The 23,630-nt window shown below is 34.2% G+C and overlaps 2 protein-coding genes across 3 annotated transcripts; both read left to right on the top strand.

The window, feature by feature from the left end:
• The first annotated feature begins 1,430 nt into the window (after positions 1 to 1,430).
• Positions 1,431 to 16,626, top strand: Apime-asta (allatostatin A). 2 transcript variants are annotated; one of them, XM_083044188.1, is made up of 4 exons: positions 1,431 to 1,707; positions 14,610 to 14,885; positions 15,208 to 15,298; positions 15,371 to 16,626. In XM_083044188.1, exons 2-4 carry the CDS (start codon positions 14,634 to 14,636, stop codon positions 15,532 to 15,534), a joined length of 507 nt encoding a protein of 168 aa, XP_082900314.1. In that variant the 5' UTR covers positions 1,431 to 1,707; positions 14,610 to 14,633; the 3' UTR covers positions 15,535 to 16,626. The 2 variants fall into 2 exon arrangements, with proteins under 2 accessions (XP_082900314.1, XP_082900313.1); XM_083044187.1 differs by having other exon boundaries at positions 15,208 to 16,626.
• A 673-nt stretch (positions 16,627 to 17,299) lies between these two features.
• On the top strand, positions 17,300 to 22,764 carry LOC145939650 (protein amnionless). The gene is made up of 6 exons (XM_083044115.1): positions 17,300 to 17,818; positions 18,336 to 18,637; positions 18,727 to 18,865; positions 18,954 to 19,191; positions 19,897 to 20,050; positions 22,214 to 22,764. The coding sequence occupies exons 1-6, from the start codon at positions 17,534 to 17,536 to the stop codon at positions 22,545 to 22,547; spliced, it is 1,452 nt and encodes a 483-aa protein (XP_082900241.1). The 5' UTR covers positions 17,300 to 17,533; the 3' UTR covers positions 22,548 to 22,764.
• The last annotated feature ends 866 nt before the right edge of the window (positions 22,765 to 23,630 follow it).

Here is a 23,630-nt window from a genome sequence, read left to right on the forward strand (position 1 = left end):
GTGTCTTAACAAAGTATTCGATTCTTTCATTATCCTTTGAATAATCAAAAGTATACTAGTAATAGAATCGAGTTGCATCCCACGACATATATTTATGGAATGTATTTTTATTTATTATAAATAAACGCGAGAATCTGTAGCTTTTCTATATCAAAATTCTCTTCATTTAGCTCAATTTTTTTTTTTTTAGTTCTCGTTAATTTTATTATCCGAAATTTCGCGCTAAGGTTAAAACAAGATGCAAATCTATCTTCTCTCGCGTAAACATGCAAATATTCCGCCGCTGGCGCGGATTTACTTCATTTCCTGGGAGATATCCTTTTCGTGGACAGAACTTTTATGACGATGAGCGGTGGAGAGAATCTGAGCGAACGAGCATCCGCTCGTTTACGAGCGGCTTAGTAGGAAATCTCGCGGAAATCCCGCGGTGGAGACGCATGTGGTTGATGCGTAATGGACCTACGACGAGATCTATAAACGCACTTAACCGTTTATCGCGAATTTGGCTGTCTCGCACTGCTTAAACTTTGGTCCTTCCAGCAAAATCCAAAGTACCCTGTGCACACCCTTTCGTACAGATTTGTTCGCGGAAATCGTGATAATATCGTAATTATATTATATTATATATATTATATTATATTATGTATATTATATTTTATATTATATTATGCTATATTATGTTATTATATTATATTATATTATAGGGATCAAAATTCTTCTTGGGAAAGTGGAAACGAAGAAAGTGAGTTTCCCCGAGAAATGAGACTCTGGAAAAGCGCGCAGGGAGTGTAATCTAATGAGAAAGTAATCTACCACTCGTTTAAAGAAGAGATTTAAAGTATGCCCGTCCGCTTATATACTCGCGATAGAGGATCTTGTAATAATTATTTCTCAACCCTTATATATATTCGCATATCCTTCAAAAGAACAAGAACGGTGGAACATCACGCATTGAAATAAAAGATCTTGCCTTCTTAAGGCAAATTTTCTATATACAACTCCATTTGCGCGAAATTAAAATAAAATCACGTTTCTCGCGAGTAGCAAAATGACCGGATGTAACAGCGCGCACCGGAAATTCATTACTCCAGAGGGATTTGAGAAGCGAAATGACCCAGGGCTCTCCTCAGGTTCCCCTTTATCTCAAATTTGCCGTTGCAATTGGGGGATGCATGGACCATGCGTCGTCGTCTCGTCTGCGAGTCTCTCACGCACACGCGAAGGGCGTCGCGACGCTTCGAGAGAAAAAAAAGAAAGTGGAGAGAGAAGTAGCAAGGAAGGGCGGCACGCGAACTGAAGGATGAGAGAAAGAGAGAAAGAGAGAGTGAGAGGGGATCTCCATCGAGAGGGCACACACGCACAGGCGCCGACGCACACACGTATAAAGGCCGGCGTCGCGACGCTCTCGCCGTCATTCCCGCGCGCAGACACCCAAGTCGCGGTACTCGGCATCGTCGGACGTGATCGTCGTCGTCATCGGTGACTCACGGAGGTAGCACGTATCCTATTATCACGATTCCGTGAGGAACAAGCGGGAGAATCGCTTGTGCGAACGAGAGCTTCATCCCCGCGAGAAACGCGACAGGAAGTTCTCTTCTTTGCGCCTTCTTTCACCGCGGCTTTGAAGAAAAATACCCGCGTACCCTTATACTTCTCGCAGGATCTCGCAGGACCCGCGAAATCGCGCTGACAGTTTCTCAGCAACAGGTGAGAAGTTTATCTCGAGATGCATCTTATTCTTTGTGTGTAGTCTTTCCTTTTAAACGTGTCCTTATTTTCTTTTCTCTCCCTTAATTAAAAGATGTAATTGTGTGCTTTGTCGTAATTGTATAGTCTTTTTACATAAAGTTCAGGGTCTTTTTGCAACTTGTCATTTGACATTACAAAGTGATCGATCTTGAATTTTATTTGTCGGATGTCTGCGTCTTCTGCTCCCTTATTCGATGATTGCAATTAAACTAAAGATGAGAAAACTTGTTTCGAACAAGTAATGCGTTATAAATTCGATCGTGTATTTATATTGATAATAGATGGGATGAACGCAAAGGAAGTTTATTAAGTGCGATAAAATTATCACTAAGATATATATATATATATATATATATATATATATATATACGATATATTTTATTTTATAGCAAAAAAAATTTCACTTATATGAAAACCGATTGAAACAATAATGAATATGTCAGTTTAATGTGTGTTTCAATTTTATTATTTTTTTTGTTTCTTTTTCTTTTTAATCGTTTGATATGTAACATACAAGAGATTTTCATTTTGTGGTTCATTCTTCGTTTTCACCGTTTCCCCATATATTATGTCTTTTTAATCCTTAAGCCGATTATATCTTTCAATCAGTTTCAACCTTTTTAGATAGTTTAGAATTTTTTTGCGAGTTTAAAACTCTTATGCCACAATGAATATTATTTAGATCAAAAATATTATACTTACGTTTTGAAAAATATTATATTTGCGCAATGAAAAAATTTATTTATTCGATAACAAAAAATACTTTGCCACAATTATATTTATTTTAAGTGATATTATAAAATTATTAACTTTTTTCATTTGTAACAGTGTCATTACATAACTCTGGCACTAATATTAAATATTCTTAAATCTTTATGAGAGAAAGAAAGAAGGAGAGAGAGAAAAAGAAAAGATAATAATTTTTGCTCTTTTGACTTACAAGTACTTCTGTAAAGATAGTAGCAACAGGTGAGTGAGTTTTAAGGACAAAGTGGTTTTCGAAGTTTTTTTCTTACATCTTCACTTTACTTAATTAATTACGTACATGTTTTACATCTTGTGTGGAATAATGCTGCATTGTTTTTTTTATTCTCTTTTAATTTAATTTCTCATGTAACAAATGTAATAAATAAAATAACCAGCATTTTTGGAGCATTTTTGGAGCTTTATATTAATTAAATTTAATTAAATTTTAAAAAATGTAGAAAATATAAAAGTGTGAAAAATATGTATAAATATAAAATATGTGTACATTTTAAGCTAAGATTTCTAATTTAGGGATAATTGTTCCTAAGCATAAGTAAAATTTAAAAAAATTAAAAATTAAAAAACTAGCAGTAAATCTCTCGAGCAGAATTATTACGCTGTTATTGTTATATATATCGTACGCATTTTATTTTTTACACAAATCCGGCTTTAAATATTTTCTCGCAATTTGTTATATATATATATATCCAGGAAATACTATGTACAATTGATATACTTGGAAAAAAAATTTGCCTCATTACGATACTGCATACACGCTAGATTATAAGTTTAAAATATAATGCGAAACAGAATTGATTCAAACAAAAGCTATTGTTTAAATTTAATTTAGACTTTTGTTATTATTTCCTATTTAATTTACGAAACTCATTAAGTTTATAGGGATTACATTTTTTTACCAATCTTATGAATTTTGTTAAATTTCAAATTTACATGAACAATTGCGTAGGTGGGTTATTGTGGGCAGCATAAAGGATAATATTTAAAAACACACATAAAAAAAAGAAAAATGTTTTCTAAATCCATATTTATAACCTTCGTCTTTTTTATATTTTTATATGTATCTTTGACAAAAATGACATGCTATATAGTTTTTCAGAAAATCTTTTATTACATTCCCTTAAATATTACTAGTTGAGTTTTATGCTTAGTAGTACAAAGACAAAAAAAAAGAAAATGTTATTATATATAAAATCGCGATAATATTTTTCGATGCGCAAAATAATGAAATTTAATCTTACAAGTCGGTTTTCAAAATTCATTTTCCTCATAGGATTAAAATTATATAATCATTCTACACATGAGACACGTGTGTAAGCCATATACAATTTCATTACTGCTCTTGATTAACGGAAGCCAATGCTATTTGTTATTAATTTCACGTTCTGACGAGATTAACTGATCTGTCGGGTTCTCTGACCGATGAAGCTGCTTTATATTTCTGTTCTTAGAATTTGATGTGTTCCTACGACGACGAAAATTCCTTTTAACGCTACGTGTGGCATTTAAATGCGTGTGTCTCAGCTGCGAAGACAAACTCCCTGATTTGATGCTGACATCCGAGCAATGGAGAGCTTACGTAGTAAAATCGAAAATTAAGTTATGTCGCTGTTGCCATTAGCGCGAGACAGTATGAATGATCATCGTATTTCTAAAAATAAAAATAAATAATCGGCTAAACAACATGCGTGCCTGTCACACGAGGACACTTAAGAGATGAAAAAAAGTGAAACTTTTGTGATTATATTATCGAATATTAAATTTGGAATCAATTCGCATAAAAAGAAAAAATATAGAGATACTTCATAAAATTAAAACATATGTTAGAATGAAGAATTTGCGTGTCAAAGTTTCCTTTTTTTTTTTTTAAGATGTGATATTATTGATTATTGCATCTCGAATTTTAATCTTTTATATAACGACATAGATTATTTAAAACAGTGCATGAATCGGCGCGCACTACTTTATTAAAATTTCATATTGTTCTCTCTTACATATGCCGACACGCAAGAGAAACATAGTGAAACAGTAATATAATAGCGCTGAACCAATGAGACCTCGTAAGTTTTCATTATGTAGATAATTGCTATTGTGACGAGTACATTAACCCTTAATGAGACTCTGGAGACACGAGTTTGTTTACAAAGTATTACAGCTTTATGAATAGCAAAGTATTTTTTATCGCATAAAAACAATGAATTTTAAAAAGAAAGAAGGTAAAACACACACAAGACAATGTGCAATTATTATCTTTAAACGATGTGCAGGAAATAGAATGCTAATTGTGACGTACAAATTGTAATTTCAGCGAGAAAGAAAGAAGGAAAGGGAGAGAGAGGCAGAATCCTCTTTTCGCAGCAGGATAAGAATGAGGATTAGTTATGAAATTGATACTGGAAAAGTAGTTGTAGACGAAGGGAATAATCTCGGTGAATGCGTTTAATATTTGATGCGGGAAAGAAAGAATGGCATTAAAAGATACGGGAAAAACTAAAAGAGAGGGAAAGAAAGGAGAAATGTGCCGTTAGACGCAGGTTATTGGATGACCGTTATTGTCCGACTTGTTTACCGTTCATAAGTCGCTACTTATCTCCAGTTGTTTCGCGTCGCTTATTAGCTCGCCTCCGGGGCTGACGCATTTTATTTTGTACGAGAGAAATCAGAAATCCCGCCAACCAGGTCGTCGCACGAAAGTTTTCTACGCGACTGCTGTGATAAAGTGCATATTTTCGTAAAATTGCGTGTCTTAAGCACGACACTTCAAAAATACCCTGTCTACGAGAAGGGGTGCTTTTTCGCTCCAGGGTGAACTAAACTGAAATGCGCGTTTGGAAAATTAAGCGATTAAAAATAATGTAAATATTTTTAAAATAATTGTTTCGATTTTCTTATTGCATATTATCCTTTATATTTTATTATTATCCTTTTCGTTTTTTGTTTGGCGTCATGCTTTCGCAAAATTAGGAATTTAGAAAGTCAGAAATTGTTGTACCGCATTCGCGGCTCTTGGTATATTCTTGGAGAATCTTCAGATTTTATTTGTCGCTCGTACGCATGTGTTTTTTCCTGCGTATAATATTGCTCGCAAGGCTTCTTTGTAGACAATAAACTTGCAAAGAAATAGAAGGAGTGAGGAGCCCTTAGGATAGTCCGGGTTATATATAGAGAGCACAATATTCGCGCGAAAGAACAAAGTAACGCGTACACTATCTTGGCTCGCACCTATTTTCCTTATCGCGAGATTTACGCCACGCTATAAAGTCTTCTTCCGTGTGTTCTTCTTGCTCACGCGTCGCAGAAGCGACATTATTATCATTAATTTCGTTTGCGCTGTCATTAGCGCGCCGCATCTTTAATTATAGCCGCAACTCATAAGTCTTTGACGGTTTCTCTTGATGGGGCTTAAATGCCTCTCGTTGTTTGTTATACCGCGTTTACTTTCGTGTTTCTTCGCGTCACGAAGCGTTAATTAGCGAAGGAAGGAGGGAATTCGCAAGCCTTTATCGGAATGAATAGTCACGTGTGTGTTCAATCGGATTTTCCCTTCATGCTTCCTTTGATGTAGATATTATACACAAAATTGACAAACTCGATTACTTGAATTACGTGAATTTACATCATCGTTATTTAAGAGTTAATTGTATATTGCTATGGGAATACATTAAAAATAATGCAATAAATAATGAAAATTGCGAATAATGAAACTTTTCTCTCTCTCCGTTTTATCTTGATTCAGCTCTCTTTCTCTGTCTATATTTTATTATAATTCGATTAACGAGAAAAATCATTAATTTTTCTACGTAAAAAGGTTTAATAATGTATTTATTACTTCGTTTATATTCGTATGTAGCCGATACCATCATCGGCGGTATTATAAAATTACCTTATTCCGCAAGTGGCAAATCGCATCGCATCGACCTAGGTAAAGCCGTCGGTGATCAAGTGATCGGAATCAGCGGTCGCATCCCGCGGGATATCTGGTACACGTGTAATGCAAAACCGATAAAAATGGAAATTATCAAATATTTTCAAAAGCGATATTATAAAATGTCATTACTGTAAAAGTTTCGCGGCGCGATTAATTAGCCTCGCGAGGAGCGGGATAAAAATAGAAACTACGTCATCGAGATTAATCAGCTCTCCTCGCTCGTCGGTCGTATCTAGAATAATTATTTTCCGGTCTGCATGAAAGCCAAAAGTACCTTAAAACGATCGAAGAGATATGGGGAAAGAGAGAGAGATTTAATTTAGTGCCTATATATCTCTCTCTTCGTCAGGAAGAGAAGGGGACATCTAAATGACGTTGGTTAATCTCATTTCCGGACCCAAAGTGAGAAGCTGTTCTCGCGGTAGTGCTCGACAAGATCGACGATAATATTATCATCTCGAAACGTAGTTATCACTCCAGAGGAGGCTCTTTTCCCTCCTTGTATGCAGAGTTGCAGACACTTGCCGTCTGACGCATCAGCCCCTCTTGTTGCTATTGTTATGTATGACACATGCATAATGTAAACGTGTGCATAAAGTAAACATAGGTGGGCGTGTGTTATCGGAGAAGCATTCGAATTATAGCGTTTATCGAAACGGAAGACGAGACCGCGAGATCGCGCGTCGCAGAAATGTAGATAGATAATTTCGTCAATTCCCTTCGACGATATTGATATTTATTCGATTTCGACTATAGCTGACTGAATGCACTTTAAACTATTATCTTTCGTCGTGAAAGAGATTAATTTCATTGATAGTTTGCACTATTGCACCTATCAACGTTTGCTGAAGAATAAATTTTAATATATACGACACATTATATATTATAATTATATATAAGCTTTTATAATTATGAGCTTTCAATTAAAACTTTGGTAACGTAAAGTGCGCGTGAAATTATGATAAGTTGTACCATTTATTAGTTTCATTTAATTTTACAAACATGCCTCGGCTTACAACCATTGAAAAATTTGAATTTAGAGAGAGTGCGTTAATTAAAAAATTAATTAGTTATACACGCATATGCATGTAGAACGATTGAAGCATTTAAAATGGCAATATTTCTGAAAAGCTCTGACAAAAAGTCATTTATGAATGTAAAGTTTTTGTCAATTTAAACTTCAATATATCTGCAATCTTTGTCTTTCAAAAGGTGTGAATGCATATAAAAGATTCTATTTTGTAAAGAGTGTTCTGCAAGCTGTGCGCGTCATACTTTGTCGGATTTTAATGGCACTGATAGAAAAAGTTGATAGGAAAGTTTCGCGTAACTTTAGTTCATGCGATTCTCACTTTTAAATAATCTCATTTTTGCGAAGCGGAACATTCAATGCCGAGTACTCGACAAAAGGCATGATATTATAAAAGATGCATAAACTGATAATCGTGATAATCGAAATATCGGAGAATATATCTCTCCTTTTCTTTCTCTCTTCTCTCTTATATAATATTTAAAATATAGAATATTATATCCACAAAAGAAATTTAAAACGTGTCCCGCAAAAGAATATTTTAATTATATCGTGATTTTAAAAACCGATAATTTTTCTCAGTTATTTGGATGGAGAATGGTTTATAAGTCTTTGATTCAAATACCTTCAAATTGATAGCAAGCTCGCTTCTGGCCTGAACTGTTCAATTAACACGCAAGAAAATGGCGAAATGTATAACATGACGGATGAGAAAACAGGCGCATTTGTTCCGAATTTCAATTTGCGAGAGACATATATCTCCTTTCATCCTGAGTATAGGAAAGGTTGAATTAATTTCGTCGTCACATGAGATTGTGGAAAAGGCAAGAATAGACATTGTTATATTAAAGTGAACATGCTTTACTCTCGACAAATTTGATATCCCTCTAAATGAGAAAACGACTGCGTCAAACGTATGTCCTTTTTGACTTTTATTTCGATGTTTATTCGCACACACAATGCTTTGCATATGCCTTGGAGTGCACACAATGAAAAACTCCGACAATTTAGCCAACTACTCTAACATAGACGTCCTGTAATTTAAATAGAAAGTAATTTCAAAAATTGATTTCTCGGTTTGTGAAACAAAAGCATATGAGAGAACGAGTTGAAAAGTCTTTGGCGCATACAAAAAGCTTCGCATTTACGCCGCATTTAATTATTATTATGTTAAATTTAATTAACAGTATCTTTCAGATAGCTTGGACGTTAATGATTATGATATACCCGCAAGTTATTACAAAATTTACATTTTAATGAAGACATGCGAAATTGCACGACGACGGCAAGAAAAACGGAAATTAAAGTGAATTATAAATTATAAATTATAAGAAAACAAAAGGAAGCAATAATCTTCAATTATGATGCCAATTCGAAAGCGACAAATCAGATTATCGTTGAGATAAGAAGATGTAAAGATTTAATAGATAGTTTAAAAAATTTTTTTTGACCAAAACACGTGCGAACATTTTGTTACAATTTCTTCAAGCATCCTTCTGCATATTCATGAGGGAAATACATCGCGAAATGCAAATCTGCAAAAGTAATTCGATGATGCGGCACGTGCTTAATGAGGGTGCGCGTCTGCACCTATTTTTGTAATAAATATTTAAACTACAATTAAGATGCGAATGACGGGAAGGAATTAACATAAAAGATAGGATTAACGGTATTATTCGAGGATAATGAATTATTTTCAAACATGATTTCGCTTTTGGTGCATTATTGCATTTTCGAGAAGAGAAGCGGGAGAGAAAAAAGCGAGGAAAAATTGCGTGATGATTTGCGCGTAAGGTTTTCTTTGCTTTAGCCCCGATCGAAATAAATGTGATTCTTTTTGCATTCTCTCTCTCTCTCTCTCTCTCTCTCTCTCTCTCTCTCTCTCTTTCTCTTGACATCTCGCGAAGAGATAAAACATCGAGAACACACCAATGCTCGTAAAAATGTTTTGTTTCCCGCTTCAATGTGTTGCTTTTGATGCGGTACAGTTATTTTTAATACAATTTCTAGCACACGCTACGATTACAAGGGTCATTCGATACAAAAATACAAAAATATAAAACAAACACGTCACATACATAGAGATTTATAATTGAATCAAACATTTTTTTAAAAAAGACAACGTGTTGTTTTCGAGTGATAGACAATAAATTGATTTGTCGATGCTTGTGTACACCTATAATATTGAAGTCTTGGAATTATCTTTGAGTTTTATGTATTTTTTTTTTTTTTTTTTTTTTGAATTTTTTAGATATATTTTTACAAAGGGAATATAACGAAGAACGATTAGAATAAATATATCTCGGAAGTATCAATTACGAAAGGTCAAAATAATAAAACGCGAAATAAAAAAGGGATATATTAACATGTGGAAAAAAAGCATGAATCGTCGGAAAAGATTTTGCCGCACCATTATTCGATGAGCTATTATTATTTTTCTTTTTGTTGCGAGAATTCTTCCACAAATATTGCTACGAAAGATGTATAAAAGTCTTCAGCGCGTGTCGTTAACAAAAGAAACTCGATAAGAAGCCGTTAATATATATTATAATATCGTGTAAATAAAGTTTCGAAGCATAGAATGTAATGTAATCCCGATTCTTATTGAGAGCCAAGCACGATATTACCCGAACGATTTTTACGAGGCGTGTTCTATCAGTATATCGTTTCGAGATTATCAGGATTATCGTACTTTATGAGCAGGAGGAGGAGAGAGAAAATTTCAGTGAAGAAAAATTTTAGACCGCGATATCCAGGACAGTTTATTCATCTAAAAACAATGCGTGAATCAAAACGCTTATGATCCAATGCTTGAGTAGGTCGCCGATTAATGGTAACGCAAACGGAATGTTCATCAGACCATGAAAGATCCGGCGTGAAAGATCATCGCATTCGGAACAAATGATGTCTATCATGTAGATCGGCCAAGTATTCTGCTTCATTTGACGTGAGTCTGAAGCCGGCCCATTGTACACGTGTCGTCTCATCAGAATTTCTAAAGAGACGTCGTCGCAATATGAGTCTGACCTATAGTAAGTTGATTGGTTGAAAAAATTTTGACTCGTGCGAAAGGAAGCGAGCGCGGAAAATTGAATCGTCGTGCTGATTTTTTTTTTTTTCTTTACAACGAGGATTTATATCATTTCGATGAATGACCAAATTTGACACACACATTCGCAACGATGCAACTTAGATTTCTACATGCTAGATTATATATTGATTTTGTTTGGTATTTTTTTCATTTACGCATTTTTGCTTATTCATTATTTTTGCTTATATCATGTGCTTACGAAAGACCTAGATAGTGCACGTAATTATTTCTACAGGAAATAAAGTTGTGTTTGGCATTAAGTTGTTTTCATTGGAGCATGAACGCATGTGTGTTTCAGCAATTGTCCAATTCAATTATATATTACAAGTCCGTATTTCATCGATATTATTACGATCCCGTACAAATGTTAGTTCTACACCTACATATGTTTCTGTATCTTTCACGTCCGATATTTAGTAATAAACTACTTAATAGTTAAGCATATATGCACGCTGCACTACGTGTGGGTTATGAATCAACTTTATATTGCACATATTGAAAATTTTGCACAATCGAAATAAATTTGAAATTAATAGAATATTCAGCTTTTAATCTCTGGCTGACATATTTTCATACATTTAGTGCTCGCGTGTATCGAACAATAGAAAGCGTATCTATAAACTCAATTGTTATGTAATATTATTTGTGATGTATGATGATAGAGTCGTTCTTTTGTAGAATAATACCGTCTAAACTTTATGAGAATTTCATGTACACCACAACATCCTCCGTATGCTTAAAGGTTAACCCAAATAAAATTTGAAAGCTATCTCTTTGTCGCACACTTTTCTTCGCAACTTTTTCTCTCTCCTCGCCATTTTTTGTGATATCGCAAAAGGTTTCGCTTGTTTGCTTCAGCATGACGGCAAGCAGAGAAAGCGCATAAAATTCGAGTATTTTTAACTTTTGTTAAAGCAGGTAAAGAGAAGTCAGAACGTTATTTCATTTCTTTCTCGTGCGCTCTTGTGTGTATTTTATTATTTTCTTTTTTATTTATAATAGAAGCACTTAATATTTGCGCATGTCTCGTGCGTTTGCAGCCAGATATATTTACAATCATTTTTAATATTCGCGAACATAAAACTCTGTCGGCGGAATCAATAAAAGAAGTTTTTTGTCGGAGAGGAATCCAATAATCCTTGGTCCTTGAGACATTTGACACTTTGAATTACGGCTAAGACAACGTAAGTTTTTTCTCGACGGAAAAAAAAGAACTGAAATACGCGACACATAGCACTTCTTTATCGTGAAAAACAATGTGTGTAATTATTTATCAGACACGCGATGGCAGTCTTGCCAAATGCGTAATAATATTTTATGATAGTAACAAACATGATCTTTTAGTCTCTCTCATGAGAAAACTGCAGAATCCAACACGAGAAGGATTGAAAATACGAAGGAAAGCCGCTGCGATAAATTTTTATATACCTTATTCGCGTATAAATCTTGAACTAGTTCGTATATATCTTAAATAAAGGTTTCGCAAAATTTATAAAAATATTGGATATAGAACGGAGGAAAGGACATCCACGAGGCAGTTATTTATTTCTTAAAGAACGGTCAATCAATCACAAAGTGCTGTCGACATTTTATTAAATAATGAATTGGCCCTGGGAGGATTTAAGCTGCTGAAATGATTTCTCGAGTCTTATAAAAAGTTCGGAATTGGACAGAATTGATTAAACTAAGTAAAAATAGCGTTATTCAATTTATAATAATTTCTAAATAATCTCAAATAATTTATAAAAACTATTTCATTAATAGGAACTAATGTTGGCAAAAGAGATTAGAAAAATAGAGTTGCGATTATATCTCAAATATCTCAAAAGAAGAGAAGAGAATGAGAATAGCACCTGTTGCAACCATCAAATGGTTTCTCAGCTTTAAGTGAGTCATCAGGAAGCTTCTCGACTCTTTCACTCTCTCGTGAAAATCTCCAACCCTCTTATCCTTGCGTGTGCAACACACAAAATGACAACCTGATATTTGCAGTTACGTTCAATGCTACGTTATCAAAAATTATACACTTTGAAATAAGAGACAAATCATTTTTCATAATTAATATTACAGCAATGATGACGCGATACTATAATACTGTGTATTGATAAAAATAAATTCTAATATTTATATTAATAAATACATTTTTAATGTCACTTTATACTATAATCTGAAATCTATTGCTCAAACGTTTATTACATTTTCTCGGTCATCATCATTTTTGTAATAATATTGCTATTTTAATTTCAGACGACTTTAATTTAAATTGACAATCCATCGGAATTAAATGCTGCAACCTGTGCGTGGATTTTGCAACTTTTATTTGCTTAGTAAACATCATTTAATCGCCCCGTATATAGATTTAGTCTACGAATATTTTATAATTTGGCATTATATTTTATTTTTACCTCTCTTTTTCAATGAATAACATTTTTTTCGCAATTTATGAGATAATATAATCGTCCGATTCTATCGGAAGAAGAGCACACGTCAATTAAATCTGATGAATATATATATATATATATATATATATATATATATCTTTTTATAACAATAAAAAGAAGCTATAAAGATTTTATCTATGATAAAAAATGTGTTTAGTCATTTATAAATGAAAATGATAACTTTCTGGATAACTGCAAATTTTTTATAGATTGTTGCATTTTTATCTATGTTTATCGACCTCGTGTTCATCCTTTTGACCTATTCGAGCCTCTTCAAGAGTAGTGATCAAGTAGGACGAAGAGGGATCGGCAATCTGTTGCGAATTTCGCCATCAAATATTGAACGAACTGTCCCTAGAGGATTTCGGGTTTAGCGGTCTATAGTGTCGCGATATTCAATCATGCCAGACCGCACGCTCTTTCGTCATTCCGTTGCAACTATTAAATATTTTTTCAAACTCTGTTAATCACGTGTATATTGAAATCGCAGAATTATAATGCGCAACAATGACTTTACTTTTTAAATTGATGGAAACGTTTGTTTCAGATGAGATATAACTGTGTGTGTGTGTGTGTGTGTGTGTGTGTAACAAACAGATTTTTAATAAAATAATACAGACATGTACGGTTTTTAAATATTTTTAGTAAAACATTTAAATCAACGATTATTTTAACTTATAAATCGCGAGAATGTTGTGTAGGTGAAAAAAGATATATATATTCATCAGATTAAATTGACGTGTGCTCTTCTTCCGATAGAATCGGACGATTATATTATCTCATAAATTGCGAAAAAAATGTTATTCATTGAAAAAGAGAGGTAAAAATAAAAAATTATCCCATGATTTCATTCAGATTTAATGGGATTCCAACCCGGTGACGGTGAAAATACCTCGCAAGGAAGTATAGGATGCTGAGAGAATCCTTGTCGTAAAATTGGCACGACACCTCTACGAGTAAAAGCTATTTTCCCACTGCAATAGCATTCATCTCCCCGCCAGTCGTATAAATAACTCCTTATTTTGTTTTTACATAGTAGAATTTCATTTGCGTACATCTGCGTTCAAAAACGCCCATAAAATCTTCCGCGGAATATTGCTTTTTAACGCATTTTCATATTCCGTTAAATCCATTTAGTAGATATAAAATTTCGCAAAACGTTGTCGGAACGATTACCATTGCAAATAAAATGTTCATTGTTATTTGAATGAATATTAATGTGTTACAATTGTTTCGAATAAATATCGCTGCTCAATTTAATTATTTATACCTCTCGTTATTACGTGTATTAAAATATATTAGGATATTTGCGCAAATTTCTCGCGCATACATTTCGAAGATACAATTCCACTCGAGAAACTACCGCGCGGATAAATAGTTATTATGCAATCTAAATGTGTAATTCGATGGAGGTTAAACTAATCTTCTCACGCAATCTCGACGCAAGGGTGCGAAATTTTTCGCGCGTGAATGAATTCGAAAACTCAATCTAGGACTGCCGCGGAAGTTCGTATGACATTATTAACAAGATGAAATTCCATTCCAATATCCGAATATTCGCGGCCGGTTATAAATTACAATTTCGCGCGACCTTTGTACTTTCAGATAGATCCTGAAACCTGCAGCACCATGAAGTCGAAATCGAGTCTGATCGCTATGAGAATAATTATGTTCTACCTATTGAGCGTCGTCGGACGATCAACAGCGATAGAAGAGGCGCCCGCCTCGTCTTTGGATATTCCACGATTGAATCCGTTGACGAGCAACCTGGAGTACGAACCCTCTGAGAAAAGGGCGTACGCTTACATTTCCGAATACAAGAGGCTACCGCTTTATAACTTTGGCATTGGAAAGCGATGGGTCGACAATAGCGATGATAAAGTGAGTTCCGGATAAAAATAAAACGTTCAATTTTCTCGGGCGAACATAATTTGTCTCGTCAATAAAATTGGAATGTTAGAGAAATGTCGGATCGCAAATATCGAAGAAATATATATTAAATACTCATATAATATATAGAACGAGTCACTATATATGTATAGGCAAGATAAATATTTATCAATTGATTATAATTAAATTGTTATTTAATATTTCCCAACATCGAATAAATGTATAAAAACGAATTGATATATATACCGAGAATGGAAATGAAATTAATCTGTCCTAATCGTATTTTTTTTTGGCAATAAAATTTTATTTGCAGCGGACGCGGCCGTTCTCGTTCGGTATCGGAAAACGTCTCAGGGACTACAGATTCGGCATAGGGAAGCGTAATAACGGATACCGTCCCATGGGTATGGATTATTTCTCGGTCGACAATATGGAGGGCTATCATTCTCGCGAGGATAATCTGGATGACTTTATAGACGACAAACGCGGGGGCAAACCCTTCAGTTTCGGCATCGGGAAACGAGGCTGGAAGCTGGACGAAACAGCCGTATCCGGAAGAAGACCGAATGACGTCGTCGGCTCGAAATATCTTCTCGGTTTGGGCAAAGGATTAGGCGAAGATGAAAATTTGAGCCAATAAAGAGCGTTTTCATCGCGAAGCACGGATTATTCTTTTCCGTGTTCACTTTAATCCCTAGACGATCGCAGAACGAGATACATGCGATTCATTTCTTTTCGAAAAAAAACAATTCGAAACGCGAATATTGACGGAAGGCAGTTAAGGAAATTATGTAACTTATGTAACTTATTTCTTACGTGTCGACGGTTCTAACAATAACATAAGTTTGTTATGAAATTCTATTCATATTCTATATTGTACAAATTAATAGTTAATTAACATATTTACTGATAAATGATAAATTAAATGATAAATCTTTCTATTTTCCTTATAAATGATAAATTCGAATTTATCCAAAAATTAAATTTATTGAAATTTTTATCTTGATAAATATCCTTCTGAATGATAAGAACAAAACCGATCGTCCGTGGAGGTTAAAGGCGATAATGAGATCTCGAAATCTCTCTTTTCCAAAATTTGCTGTAAAATTCGTGCGTCATTCACTTGAAAATGTTTAAGAAAAACGATGGAAGTACTTTAATGAAAATACCGTAGAGAAATTCTTTTAAATTTTTTAGACAAGGTTGTCTGATTTCATTAATCCCCTTTCCTCCCAATTTCGATATACTTAATAATTAAAATGTTTGTGTGTTTGCAGAATAAAATTGAAAAGAAAAAAAAAGAAGAAAAATATTTCTTTTAATATTTAATATATAATCTAAGAGTCTCTTCAATATTTTTATGTCTCTTTTAAAATAAAATAATACATGTTATCTTTCGTTTATAATTTTTGAATATTTTGCCGTTATAAAATACAAGTGATAATACTAATAATGAGATTGTCGTTAAGTTGATTGCGCTTTCTATTATAATGAGTAATGAGTTTTATTATTCGTTATTTGCGCATAATTGCAATGACAATTTACTGTATGATAGATAGGAGCAATATTTTATTATATGCTAAAAGTCATATTTATCTGTAAACATTGTCAATATTGTACTTGTTCTAATATTGTTCCACAATTATATTTTTAATCATTAGCGAAAGAAAATTTACGCTATCGCAAAATATATTGTATCTTCAATGTCATAATAAATAAATCTTGTAATGTTCTTTTCGTCATACGTGTGTAACATATATATATATATATATATATATATATATATATATATATGTGTGTGTGTGTGTATGTATATACCTTCCGCTCCATTTTTAGTTATTTAATTACTGAATGAGAATTTAGCGATAATAAATATTCACCTAATGTTTTTATGTGCGCAAAATTGCGATATTTATATATATATAAATATTCTGTTAAGTATACCATTATAATAAACGAAAATATTATAAATGCAAATATATATATTGACACATTTAATGTAAATAGCGAAAATTTAGCTTTCCATTTGTTCTTTGAGTTTGAAATAAATAATTATAAATAAAAATCGGAGAGTTTAAATTCAGAGAGATTTATCTTCAATTTATGTTGATACAATTTAAACGTGTTTGATTGCAGCTCATTTAAATTTAAACGAACATATTTATGCATTAATAATTTTTCAATCTTGACGAGAGAAAGAGAGGGAGAGAAAGATAACGTAAATTAATATCCTGTAAATCAGAATATGAGAGAATTGATTCGTTAATTTTTAACGAAAATTAACATTATAATAAATATACTGATTTCAACGAGCTGTGAGACTCATAATGACCTAATGGCGATAAATAACACAAATCCACGCTATTATCATGAATCAGACACGCCCCCGGTTTGGCTTTGATTATCCGACATAGTTTTCAGTCGTCGGAGTTCCCAAGCTGCGTTCAGTTTCTTTTTCTCGTACAATTCAAAATTTCGGAAGGACTATTGCAAAATAATTGATGAGATAATGCGTATAAACTTTTTTTACCGCTTTATAAACCTGAGTAATTGAGAATTAATCGAGAAGTGGACTTATTTGTTACATGTATTGACATATCAATTCAATTGATTGACAGTTATTACGAAATCGTAATAACATGTTTAGCTTTTCCGCGCTACATCGCAAAATCGACGTGCTGTGCGTGATTATCCTGATATCGAAATATTCCACCGCTTTTGAAAAGCACTGGCTTCCGGATTTGGAATGGCAAACCGCAAACAACTGGATGGACAATCGCGTTCCAGAAATCGACAGTCGAGTAATTTTCCCTCGACAGACTCGACATGCTGTGGGAATCGCCGTAGCCGACGATTTAAGGCTATCCGGAATCGATTTATCTAATCAAGGATTGCTGGTTCTGCTTAGAAACGGTAAACTGCAAGTGAGGAATTTATATATTTACTAGAGAGAAAATACAGATATAGAGAAATGATTATATTAAAATTTAAAAAATTGAGCAAAAATGATAAAATGTAGAGAACGAAATGATATGCGTTTCTCGTTCGCCCTTTTTCCCAATTTAATATAATACGCATTTCCAGATGAAAGGTATTATTCATTTACGGAATATCATAGTAGCCGCTTCTCGCTGACACGTTTACGATAATTGCGATATTAATGTTTTAATGTCGACGCATCATTTGCTCGCTAGTTAACTGGAAAATCGTTTATTAGAATATTTATCAGTGAGAAAGAGATCGTATAAAATATAACGATAAAGATATGAAATATTAAAATTTGCACAATTCACAAATAAAATTATAGAATCTATTTAATATTTATAATTTTTTAAATATTTACATATAAAATAATAAAATTAAATTAAATCATTTTTATATTTATATAAAATATTTATATAAAATGTAAATATACGCGTGCTCTTGTGTGTGTTGCACAAGTTGAGCAATTCCAGGGCGAACGCAAAGGTCAGTAAATGGTCGAAGGAGGGTAATTTATTCTGGGCGGATCCCGCAAATTGGAATGGCAGTTCGATAGCGACACCGCATCTTGAACGCGTTCCTTGTCGCTTGGACGACGTTGTCCTACCGAGCGTGAATCGTACTTTGAGTGTCCTTTTACCTGTGAGAGAAGTGGAGGTGAAATCGATTCGAATGTCAAATGAGAAGCAGCCGTTCCTCGAGGAGGAATGGACGAATTTCCAAGATCGTAGAGAGTTCTCCAGAGGTAGATTTACCGTAAAGTGAGTTTCGCGCCCCTTTTTTTCTAACTTCCCATTCGCTCGAACGACGAGGGTATTTCAATGATTAAAAAAAATAATTTATTTTTCAGATACATCGAAAATTATCTCTTCCAACGCGACTGCCCGAAATGCTTCTGTCAGGGAGACTCTCAGGGCGACTATCTCGAAGAGATCTGCGCCATTCAGAGATCGAGATGCGGTTTCACGGACTGCGAATATCCTCTTACGGTTAGAGATACTTGCAGAATCATTTTCTAATTAGCCGCGGAAATTAATTAATTTATTCGCACATTTTCTCAAGCTCATGACGCTTCAGGTGGAAGGTCACTGTTGCCCTTATTGCGGCGGACGCGTTTCCACATCCGGAATACATGTTTCGTTAGCGATGGTACAAACCGCGGCGGATGAAGCTTTGGAAGGATACAACGAGAAGATTGCCTGGCATACCAGACGCAGTTGGAATGGAGGTGTCGAGGTCCTCGTAAAGGAGAAGGGAGATTATTCCGGAATCGCGATACAGGAAGCAGTAGAGAATCTGAGGGAGATGTTGCAAGGCCAGTATGATTTAATTTCTTAGATAAAGTCTTTAGATAAGTCAATTGATTTGCTTGTATTTCAAATGGATGAAATTTAATCTTTAATGTGATTAAAGATAATTTAGAAATAAATTTTTGTCGCGGAAATATGCGTATAATTTGTTTCAGTTGTTTGTAATCGCGTCTGCAAAACAAAAATATATGTACATGTAGAACTGAGAATAATATTTATTTATCCTGCTCTTATCGTTTTTAATACCGATATTGAAGTGCCATTGAATGATACCTATGGCGGTGACAATTTTAATTTAGTTTTATAATTGGAACGCGTAAACAATCCCGATTGAGCAATATACTGCTTTTTTATATTCATATTAATATTGAAATGTGGTTTATTTTTTCCCTACAAATTCGATTATATTCCGCTTTTCTGTATACAATTTCCAGAAATCAAAACATTTATTTTAATCCAATTTCAAGCGCAGTGTTCAAAAAACATTTTGAAAATAATTGATATGTTTTGTAAATAAATGTTTCGCTTCTCAATCTTTTCATTTAACGTTATTTATCTGGTTATACTAGATTTAATCGAAGAGCTGTTTTTATTTTAATAACATTGAAAAGATAAAATTGTTCATATCTTAATCAAAGAGTAGGGGGCGACAATAAGATTTTTCTCCGGAATTATCTAATTAATTTTCCTTATAATAAATCTTTCATTAGCGACGGGAATCGAGGTGACAAAGGCGGAGACAGCCGGGGCAGCTATGACAGATTCCCGATTAGCTGTTACACTTGGACCCCTTCTCGGGACACCTCTCGTCGTGATCGCCCTTCTTCTGCTGGCTTTCCTGTACTTCGGTTATTCCATAGAACAGTAAGTGTGTGTAATCTTTTTATTTTCGCGGTGCCTTCGTCTATAAGTCAGCCCTCAGAGGTATACATATATCGATTCGACGGAATTATAAGAGAGACGGTTGTCGCCGTCGTAGCTATATTTTGTTTTATAAATTCAATATGTTTCACGGGTTGTGAATACCACCTGCCGCGACACGCCCGGCCCCGAACACTCGAGAAATCGTGTCAGCATTTGGCGTCCAGCATTGTACTCGAGATTTGCATACTCGGTCGAATGAAACGCTATATATATACGAGCGAGAGCTCAGCATTCAATTCCGTTCAATACGCGAGCAAAGCGCGTTAATCGCAAACTTTGGCGAAATTAAAGCCTCAGCGACAAATAAAACCTTTCTTCTTTTTTTTAATAAAAAATATTTTCGCGCGATAAGAAGGGAGTATTGAGAAACGTGCTAAACTCTTCTCAGTATACCGGTTACGTCAATATTGTCATTAAAATCAGCGAAATTGAAAAGGAAAACTCTTTCCGGTCTCTCTCTCTTCGCGATCAGCTGTTCGTAGCCTACTTTCATGCAAATATTACGCGTCGTCGTACTCGGGAGAAATAATAATCGCGCCAAGGGGAACGTGACAAGAGAATGAAGAAAGAAAAATAAAATTTTGCGGATATAAAATATCGGGCGTGTAACGATTGGTACACCGAAGTCCCGAGTATAAGTTCCGTCTCTCTGACGGATTTGACGGTCTCCTATTGACGGTTTTGCACATCCGTCAAGAAAGTGGAAAAAGCAATTACACGGATTACCAGCGCGATAAACACGACGTGTGTGTTTGTGTCCTCGCTCTATATCTGCGCTCATTTCCGGCTGTAACGAAGAGCGAGATATTGACTTCCTTCGAGGATAATACGCGAGAGCTAAACGCGCGCAAGAAAGAAATTTTCTTTCGCAATATATTATTCTCTTTTACGTCTTAAACAAACATAAATCGATTGAAGAGAGTGTCGCGCGCGCTAATAAACTTATTACTTTATTCTTGACGTAAATTTCAAAGGATGCGGGGGTGACTATTTAGATTTAATGGCTCCCAAATTAAGCGAGGATGTAAAACGCTCGCACGCGCGATGTAAATTACAAGAAAGTTGCGATGTAAGAACATGTCGTAGAGATATATAAGGAGTATATAAGGGATAAACCGAGAGAAGACGACGGTCGAGACAACGAGATTGCCTGCAAAACTCCATCAGGTCGGTCGCAAATTCGCAGCTGACAAAATTCCGCCCCCGGAGAGTCATGGCTATTAAATTCGCGGGGAAATGGAAAACGTCGAACTCTCCGGGATCCTCATTTCCCAGATGTTTATCCGATACGACCGAGAGGGCGAGAATAAAATCGAGAAAAAGAGGAAGAGCGAGCGAGAGGGATGCAACGAGAAGATGCGCGAGATCAACACGGAGGGTGAAAGTTGCAAAACAGCCGCAAATCGCGAGAGTATTTTAATTCGCTAAATAGCGATAGGAGTAACGGCGGTTTAGCTACCGGCAAATTCAATCCCGCGTTCCTTCATTTACGAGTTTAACGTTTTCCGACGCTAATTCGTTCAACCCGCGCATTCCTGCAACTCGCTTCGAATCACAAAGAACCATTCTCTCTCTCTCTCCCACTCTAGCATTTAATTAGTTCAACTCCCACGATACCGGGCCGACCTGTCGGTTTATTATTGCTCTCGGTAGGCTTCGTGCCGAATGGAATTGGCCGCCGTATAATTTTCTTGGTTCGCCTTACAACCCGTTCGAAGCCGAAGTCTTGGAGATTAAGCTTTTACTTGGCGAGTTACTGCATTATATGTATACTGTTCTCGGCACAAGACATATTTATCTTTAATATAATTGAAAGAGAACGGAATTCCGTGTTATATAAATCAATTCAAATATAAATTTTAAGTAATACAAGCGTTTTTTACAAGAATATACATCGTTGCGTAATATGCGAAACATCGCAATTAAAGAATTTCCGATTAATTAATTAGTTTTAATTTTTTTAAAAAACTCTTTTTCGATCTACTCTTTAAGATTCACTAGACTAGATTTATGATATTTATCTCGAACGTATATGAAAGAAGGATTCGAGAGGAACATTGTATTGCATCTATTGATCTTCTTGACGGAATGTAATTTTTGCAGTGTTCTCTCGGGATGTATGGAAGTCGTCTCATCCGTTCGTGATGGAATTCGGGCGGACAAGCAGAAACACGGGTTTGCCCGTTTCGAGAACGTTCCCGAAGGCAACGTTCGGATTGCCGACGTTCCTGGCACGAGCGGACGAGGGGTTGACGATGACGATGTCGTCAAGGGGATAACGCATGTCGCGAGTGGCAGGTTTGAAAATCCCTTATACAGATCTAAGAGGGATAAGACGGAGGACCGTAAGATTCTTGATGCGCCCCTTAGCCTCGCCACTCTCAAAAGTCAGATAGACGATCAATTGGAAAATAAGGAGATGGATACCGAAGAATAAGAATTCAATTCCGATATATTACACCAATTAAGTTTTATGATCCTAATTGTAGAAATAATTGAGATTATTGAATAATAATATATATTACAAATTTTTGAAACTTTAAATTGCCTTAATAAAATCACACATTCTGTATTTAATCTTCTTTTTAAATAAAATTAAGATATACCTTGAAGAGTTTTAAATAAAGGCTTGAAAAACTTTTTCAAATAGAGAACGTACATCTATACTGTATATGTGTTTATCCCAAACCTGTTTTCTTCTTTCTTGATGTATTATTAAATGTAAAAGACCTACCGTGTGTTTTATAAAATTTTATCGTGTCTAAATTTTCTTTTTCATTCTTTTATGTTTCTATTTTTGTTATACAGTAACTGAAGATAGGCCAAAATGGTACCGAAATGTTTAATTTTAAACTAATAAATAGTGTCTATTTAGAAATTTTTTACTCGCGTCTTTATCTCGCGTTTGGTTCTTAATAGCTCTTTTTATTTCCTATATTGACACATTCAAAGTCTTTTTATTTTACTAGAACAATACAGAGCGCACTACGCGCGTGCTATATTCGTCGATTTTATAAATTTTATAAAAATATTTATAAAAAAGAATGAAATGTTTATATAAAGTTTGTTTAAACTTGATTCATATTTTTTGACAAAACTCAGCTAATTAAAGCGTTGATTTGCTAATTAAATTTTAAAATAAAAATGTTATAAAAATTAAAATAATAATGTGACAAATAATATGTTATAATATTTTAAACTCAAATAATATTTTTTGACAGAAATCAGCTGATAACTGTCAAAAGATATTAATCGAGTTTAAAGTACTGTAACATTTTATTTAAAACGTATTATTATTTTACTATTTTTATTGCATACTATTATTTTAAAATTTCATTAACAAATTAACGTTTTAATCAGCTGATTTCTGTCATAAAATATTAATATAGTGTTAATTTGCTAATTAAATTTCAAAGTAATAATATGTTATAAAATGTAAAATAATATGTTGTAAATAATATGTTGTAATACTTTATCCTCCATTAATATTTTTTAACAGAATTCAGCTGCTAACTGTCAA

Source organism: Prenolepis imparis, unplaced genomic scaffold, assembly GCF_030444845.1.
Source record: "Prenolepis imparis isolate NDT839.2.m4 unplaced genomic scaffold, iyPreImpa1.0 SCAF_8, whole genome shotgun sequence".
Classification (NCBI taxonomy): Eukaryota; Metazoa; Arthropoda; class Insecta; order Hymenoptera; family Formicidae; genus Prenolepis; species Prenolepis imparis.